Genomic DNA, 7,825 nt, shown 5'->3' with positions numbered 1-7,825 from the left:
TTTGAGTGCCGACTCCTCTTGCAAAAATGCTAATGGTTCTAGGCCAATCGTTGTCATGATTTGATAGTTCTCCTCTACATGATACTTTTGATTATCGTCGAATTGTTTGTGCTCTGCAACATTTAGCCACCACTTGTCCTGATGTTTCATTTGCAGTTAGTAAGTTGAGTCAGTTCTTATCTTCCCCTACTATTCTACACTGGCTGGCCATCAAATGGCTACTTAGATATGGCAGGAGAACCTTTCACATCGAGCTACCCATCAAACGATCCGAGTATCTTGATCTTGCTGCCTACTCTAGTGGGGCTAAGGCTCCTTGCTGAGTTGATCGTTGTTCAACTAGCGGTTTTCTTTTTTTCTTTTTTTTTTTTTTTTGGTTCTTTGGTTATTCCCTAGTCTCTTGGTCATCTAAGGAACAGATTGTTGTTGCCCATTCAAATACAGAGTCTCAATATCGTTCTCTTGCTCATATGGCAGCTAAATTTATATGGCTCCAATCATTCCTCGATGAACTTGGCTTGCTTTCTCAACTCATATTAGTAAACTAATGCGGTGATCCTAGTGCATCAACTTTGGCCTCCAATCATGTGTTCCATGCTCGCACTAAACATAAGGAGATTAACTCTCATTTTGTTCATGATTTGGTGCTTGCTAAGAAGATTGCTACTCAATTTGTTCCGACTGACGACCAGCTTGCAGATCTCTTGACCAAGCCATTATTGACCAGTTGGTTTCTCTTTCTCATAGGCAAGCTTGGGCTGCCTTCAGTCACCTCACGCTTGCAGGGGGATGTTTGATGTATTACTTTGCCACTAGACTGGTTTAGCTCATGTCTCAGTCCAAGGCTACTAAATCCAGTAAAAGGCCCAAGTTATAGTCGCATGTGCCATTGCTTCTTCTTCGTTATTACTATTTTTTTTTTGGCCTGAACTATGTTATTGCTCCTATACTATAGCTTATTGCAGTTCTGCAAAGGAGAATTCTTTATTCTTTTAGCATACTGTAGAAGCTATGACGTGTACAGAGTCACTAACTCTGATTCTCTATAATGAATAGCAACCTGTCAGGCGTCCGCATTCCTTTCATTTCAATTTAAAACAACTCTATCGTCCATTTAAATTAATTTTTAAATATTTTAATATTATAATTATTAAAATAAAAAATAAAAAATATTAACATTAAATATAAACTATTTAAAATACATGTAAATGATTAATTTATAAAGTTTATATTTTTTTAATATTAAATTAAATCATTTAAATTATATGTAAATAATATTAAATTAGATCATCTAAATTATATGTAAATCGTTCAAAAGTCAAATTATAAAATTATAAAAAAAATTAATATTAAATTAAAATGCTAAATTAAATATGTACTGATTAGATTGGTAATGAATAAATTTATTAAAATTTTAAAATTTTTTATATTACTAAAAATAATACTAAAAACATTCAAAAATTAATTTAAATAAATGACAGAAATCAATTTATACTAAAATGGAGGGTCAGGAATGACCACACGGTAATGAGTACTGAATGCAAATCCATCTGTCAGGCTTCTCATGTTGAGTGAGCCAGAATCACTTCCTTACATCTTCAACTAGGACACAAGTGGCAAGCGAAAGAAATTTCTTTTAAATTCAAAAAATGTAGACTTACCGGACTCTCTTCAACTAGCTCCAAGTCCTAGCTCCCATTTGAGTTCTGGCTCAAGCACCGATTCAAGATGGCTCAAAACTGTTTGACCTTCCAAACGGTTCAAGCCTATAGAGCAAGTGACCGCCTGATTGACTCGACATCCAGTTCGATAGGGGGTTCAAAACGTTGGCATACAATTGTCCTCCTATTGAAAGCAGTATGGATATAATCAAATATTAAATGCGTATATCTCTTTTAGCTTAATGGTTAATCGTATAATGTTATACACGTTAAACTTGGTGTTACTTTCAGCTTAATGGTTGATATTTAAAATTAAATCAAACTATTTACATATAACGTCATTTTTTCTATAACTATCAACTTGTTAGATTCAAGTATTAAATCTAATTAGATATAACTCTTTCAAAAATGTTTTCAACTTTCACACAAATTTAAACTCAAGACCTCGTGTAGCCATACTTAAACAATCACAGATCAACGTCTGATTGTTGTAATCAATTTCTTAGACACACTTCAATTTTAAATGCACCAAATTTACATGTATTTCAATTAATTTTGCAGCATAAGCGATGAGAAATCATACTTGAGATAATCTTGATTGTATTCTGACAAATCCTCCAAAAGGAATAATAAGCCACACTTTGCATGATTAAACTTGTCCATGCACAGTAAGTTTCCTAAATTTGAATTTGCTATACACTTCAAAGAATAAAAATGTGATGACATAACAAAAGTCAAGTCTCATGGGTACAGAAATTCACAATTTTTTACCAAATTTTATTTTTATTTTTTTTTTTGGGAAAAAAAAGTCACTAAACAAGTACAAACCAAATGCCGCAGACATTGATATCTTCAATTGGCATTAATCAAAAGAAATTTGTAGAAGCAGCACATATATTCTCCCTTCAAGCCTTAGAATGGCTCCTGGCAGCATTTCGTCTCGCACAGCATCCAACAAAGTATATAATAGCCTGCCATTGCACATTACATTGCAATTGTAATTGTAAATCAAATTTAAGGCATGCAAGGAAATGCACTGTTGGTAACTTGTATGGACAAGGCTTGGCTCCAATTTCTTATTCGTTTGGTTCAAGCTTTTTTGGTGAAAATAAAGCTATGTAAGATCCTTCTCAAAAGAACTAATATTTTAGTGTTAGATCGTTAGAAATTCTTTACTTGTATATATTTCATATGATAGTAAAAATTTATGTGATCTACTTCTTCCCTATCCACATGCTTCATATTTCTTTCTCTTATCTTTTCAAAATATACACTGCAATTTCTCGATAAATACAGAGGTTTCAGATCTAGTTCAAGAGTTTGTGCCACGTAGAGTAACTTAAGACGTTTCCTGGGAAATAATTTGATGAATCTCACAAAAGGATCAGGAATATCTTACCAACACAACAAATAAAACAACATTAAATATTGCAACGATCCTCCACTCAGTTTTCATGTATTGTGCAACCCCAGCCCTGGAAACAAAAATAAGGAAAACACAAGTGTAGCCAGGTAATTTATACATCTAAGGAGTAAAAAGCATTGACCATGGAATAGGGCTACCGAGTATGCTTACTTGCAAGAATCACAATCATAACATTTGACTACCCGAGAGTTTTTGTACCGTCTGCAGTCATAGCTAGCGCTAACTGGATGAAAGGTCAAGTCATAGTATGATGCATTTACAGCAGGATATCCACATCTGAGTTACATAAAAGAATCAGTCAATGGTGCTAATTTTCTTGGCCAAAAGATCAACTCTAGTCAGAACACAACTGAAACTGCACTAAAAGAAACAGTTTGTACGAAATCTTTGAGGTAGGAGGGTGAATTCCTACTCAGAAGGTGGTCTACAACAGCCAGCCTCAATGGAGGTCAATTTAGCCAATTTATATTGTTTAAGAGTCTGCAAAATATGAAGATTGTAAAGAGAATAAATGAGAATTGTTCATACAAATCATGATGGAGTTGAATTCAATGACGTGATAGAAGCATGGGACCTTGTATTTTTTTGATAGCTTATTGCAGTCTTCAGATTTGACAAGACAACTCCTCAGGTGAGCCCAGTTACGAGAATTGTTCAACTAAAACAAAAGGAATAGATCAAGCAAATGCTTGTAGAATTGTTACTGTGTTAGCATCAGTTCCCTAGATTGCCACAAACTTACTTGTTTGAGGAACCATGAGCTGTAATCTTCCAGTTGATACTCCTTGTACCTAACAAGATAAGACATTTATTCTACTACAATCAAGCAGAAATATAGTGATAATTTCAAAATACGATCAAGATGCATTTAACTAGAAAAATTGAAGGATCATAATGAAGTGTACATGTATGAAGTGCTTGTCTTCTTACCTCAAGCCAGCCACGTTATGACCTGATCCATTATTAGTCACAATAAACCTGACACAGTAGCAAGGTTATGAGACCCAAACAAGAACCAAAAATCCAAGCAAGTCAAGTTGTCATATGATCGAAGCAAAAGCAAAGGAAAATAATGTAAAACGTCCTAGTTTATTGTGTTTTTGCCTAATTTTAAAAATCTGCATCAGATGTGCATTGCTTTACAACTCTGAGCACATAATTCCTTAATTGAGATTATTATCTTCAACTTTCATTGAGAAGAATAAAATTAAACCATGAGAGTCTTTGTCCTTGCTCCTTCAAAGTTCAATTTTAAGACTGAGTATGATGTATCGTTTGTAATTCAAAAAAGATAGTTAGTTGGAGGGGAGGGGAGGGGGAGGGGGAGGGGGAGGGGAAGGAAAGGGAAATCCCCCCAATTTGGAGGGGAGGGTTGAGAGGTGAGGGGAGTGAAAATTAATTAAAATTTTCCCTCCTCTCCCCTCCATTTAATTTTCCCAAATAAGGGGCCCTTCCCTCCCTTCCAACCAAACATACTAGGGAGATAAACATAAACCCTGGTGTCAGCATCTATAGAAGGAAGCATATTGTAAATCTGACACAATGTTTTTTTAAGAATTAATCAGAGGACTATTCAGAATTCCTATTCTCTCTTTTTCTCTCTCTCTCTTGTAAATTCATGGCAGAGACAACTTGCAAAGACCAAACGATAACATAGAAACCAAAAAGAATGTGGTCAAAATATTTGTGTACTTACGCCAGTACAGTGAAGACCAGAATAGCTATTAAGATGAAGCATAGGATGATCAGATACTGCAAGTGAAATGTCAAGGATGATACCAGAGTCCAGAAGCTAAAATCAAATTCTTTAAGGTGTTGGCAAGTGGCAGTGGATGTACGCACTCTGGATCAAAATATTTATATACAGTGCATTCAAAGAGAAATAAAGAAACAAGAGGATATGGGTGTAAAGAGAGGAAGTGACTAGTAAGCCCATGCCCAATTATGTTCTCATATGCTAGTCTCTTCCAAAGGAATCGTTCAATAATTGATAAGATTCAATTTGGAAATATATGTGACTATAATAAGTATTCATTTCATAAGGATACAACCCATAACACTATAGAGATGTTTTTTAGGGCACCCAAGAAACCGATTACGGATCTATACAATTCAAAAACTTGGATTAGAGGACGATCAACAAGCAAAAATATTCCAGCAAGAGAAGACACCAAAGTTAACTTTTAAAAAAATGCAAGGCTGACATTATGAAGATAAATGCTCCAAGGCTTATCACAGGCAGAGTGAGAGACTTCCTACAGCCATCATGATGATTGCTCATCCATATTCCAAATATTATTACTGCAACAGCCAAAAGCTGCACAAGGAGAAGATTAAGCATCAACTAAGAAAGAATAAACAAGTGATGTCCATGTCCTGCTTCACTGATATATTAATACTATCTGAAGTAAACCTGATGAAATAGTGTTTGACATCACCATTTTCCATTAACATTTCTTTTCTAACTTATCATGAAGCAAATAAACTAGCTAGAGAAAGAAAATGCAAACAGAAGTAAAGAAAGCATGAAAAACTGTAGCTTCGAGCATATTTTTTGCTTCAAATGAAAGCAAACATGCATGAACAACCATACAAGACCCCTGAAAATCAGTTTGCAATAAGGCTGAATAAGCAGCTTTGAGGTGTGAAGAAAGCAAAAAAATATCGAAACTTGGGAAAAAAGAGCAAGTCCAAACAAACTTTCCAACAGAGGAAGCGAAACCGATTTAGCGACGATTTGAAAGGCGATGCGCATAAAAATGGGCATGCTTTCAAAATGCATCTCAAAATCACCATTAAAGCATATGAATGAACTAAAACACATGCGCAAAAAAAAAAAAGGAAAGAGAATCAAACCATGGTGAAAAAGTTGATCCATCTGATTACAAAGTTACTAGTTCCGACTCCCATTTTCCCCTTTCCTCCTCCTCTGCGGCACGCGAAGAGGGAAAAGGTTAAGATGTCAGAAATTCGGAGTTCGAATGTTTACAAGAAGATTTTCCTTCCGTTTCTTTGGCTTAAAAAACACAAGAATTTGAAGAACCAGAAGAAGGAACAGTTTCTTGTGGTTTTGTGAGCGCTAGAAGTAGCACTTCAAGAAAACGAGAGAGCAAGAGGAAGTGACAGGTGTGAGATAATGATAAAGAAGAGGGGCCTTTTCGTCAACTGAAATATGTAGCTAATAGCGATAGATACATGGTTTTGTTGCGTTCCCCACGCTCGCGGGCTGTAGCCTAACGCGTTACGAAAGCCAAGATTATAAATATTTTGTTAGAATATTTTTTATGAAGTACAAACCTTGTCACATATTTAATTATTTCATTTAAAACAAACTAAATATTTTTCCTATAACTCAAAATTTTTAGGAAACTATATTTATTTTTTTTATTATTTGAAATATGTTAAAAATATATAAAATTACATTACATAAATTTAATAAAATACAATGTAAAAAAATAAGAATAAGAAATCATAAGAAGCTGTATTATTTATGAATGCTTCTTATGTTTTCAAATCTCAAATTGATATTGATGTAATTTATATCTATATATGATTCATTTTTATAATAAATCACATTGCCAGTCTTTTTTTTTTTAATTTTTGTTTCCTTAAACAAACTTTTGTTCTACGTCATATTTTCAATAAAATTAGTAATAAAAATAAAAAGAAATTATAGATGAAGCATAATCGTTAGTGTGATTAATTATTCTTTGACCGAATTTTGTATAATTAATTAAGGATGTGAGAGAACAATTAAGGAAAATGTAAAAAAGAGAAATTACCGAAATTCAAAGTTTGGTCTAACTTACCGTCAAAAAGGGCGGTGTTGAGTGTTGACGCATGTCAGGGAGCTTTGTACGCTAACGGTCTATACAAGATAAATAAATTATAAAATAGAGCAACTTTCCAGTTCGAAACATTTGGTGAAATGACATTGCAAGAGCCTATAAGTTAAAAAATAACATGTAAGGACCACAAATTCTCAACATTCCAATAGTGGGGGGGGGGGGGTGGGGGAGCCAGTCGAGAGAGAAATCTTACTAACCCTCCTAAAGCTAGGAGAGGCTTATTTTTACGAAGTTGGATTTTCTCTCTTATGAAGGAGAGAAGATGACATATTGGTATAGATTTACACTGTTAAATTAAATTTAAAAATTTAAATTTATAATTAAATAATTTAGATTTGTAATGAAGAGACAATAGAAAAAAAAAACAAAGAAAAAAAACTCTTTTTTTAATTCCTTAACTTTATTGGGTGACACTGATAAAAACTCTTTTAATTCATTATAACATAAACAATCATATTTGACAATTATTTGACCCTATATATGACAACGATGAACCATCGTTTACAGGAGTGGCGTCTACTAAATGATTATTTCACTATCACATTTATTTTAACCTATTTGAAGATTATTTTTTAGAGAGAATAACAATATAATTTTAAAATTAGCAATTTATGATAGTTAAGTTTTAAAGAAATTTTTTTTTTTAAATACAGATTCAGACTTGTTGGGTTATCCACCCTTGGTGGATCAAGCCCATATAAAAGCTCAAATTGGGGAATGGAGCTCTTATGAGAATTATGAAAAATGTTTGGGTTCAAAATGCGATTTACTCAGGACTTTAAAATGTAATATTCTCCAACCTTTGAATTTGAAACATGGGCGGTTAAAGAAACTGCCACACGTTCCCATAAGAGGTGGTTAGGAGTGTGGTTTCAGTCGGTTCAAATTTT

The 7,825-nt window shown here is 33.8% G+C and overlaps 1 protein-coding gene across 3 annotated transcripts; it reads right to left on the bottom strand.

Annotated features, from left to right (window-relative positions):
• Window positions 1–2,244: 2,244 nt before the first annotated feature.
• LOC129310339 (tetraspanin-10-like) lies at window positions 2,245–6,217 on the bottom strand. 3 transcript variants are annotated; one of them, XM_054952160.1, is made up of 11 exons: window positions 5,944–6,215; window positions 5,292–5,404; window positions 5,136–5,190; window positions 4,784–4,839; window positions 4,018–4,065; window positions 3,830–3,878; window positions 3,662–3,745; window positions 3,500–3,567; window positions 3,238–3,363; window positions 3,061–3,136; window positions 2,245–2,632 (listed from the first exon to the last, which is right to left on the bottom strand). In XM_054952160.1, exons 1-11 carry the CDS (start codon window positions 5,995–5,997, stop codon window positions 2,567–2,569), a joined length of 795 nt encoding a protein of 264 aa, XP_054808135.1. In that variant the 5' UTR covers window positions 5,998–6,215; the 3' UTR covers window positions 2,245–2,566. The 3 variants fall into 3 exon arrangements, with proteins under 3 accessions (XP_054808135.1, XP_054808134.1, XP_054808136.1); XM_054952159.1 differs by lacking the exon at window positions 5,136–5,190 and having other exon boundaries at window positions 4,784–4,930; window positions 5,944–6,217; XM_054952161.1 differs by lacking the exons at window positions 5,136–5,190; window positions 5,292–5,404 and having other exon boundaries at window positions 5,944–6,214.
• Window positions 6,218–7,825: the final 1,608 nt, after the last annotated feature.

Source organism: Prosopis cineraria, unplaced genomic scaffold, assembly GCF_029017545.1.
Source record: "Prosopis cineraria cultivar Desert tree isolate PC_DT_omini unplaced genomic scaffold, ASM2901754v1 PC5, whole genome shotgun sequence".
Classification (NCBI taxonomy): domain Eukaryota; kingdom Viridiplantae; phylum Streptophyta; class Magnoliopsida; order Fabales; family Fabaceae; genus Prosopis; species Prosopis cineraria.
The sequence above is the reverse complement of the archived record's forward strand: the minus strand, read 5'-3'. Positions and strand labels throughout refer to the sequence as shown.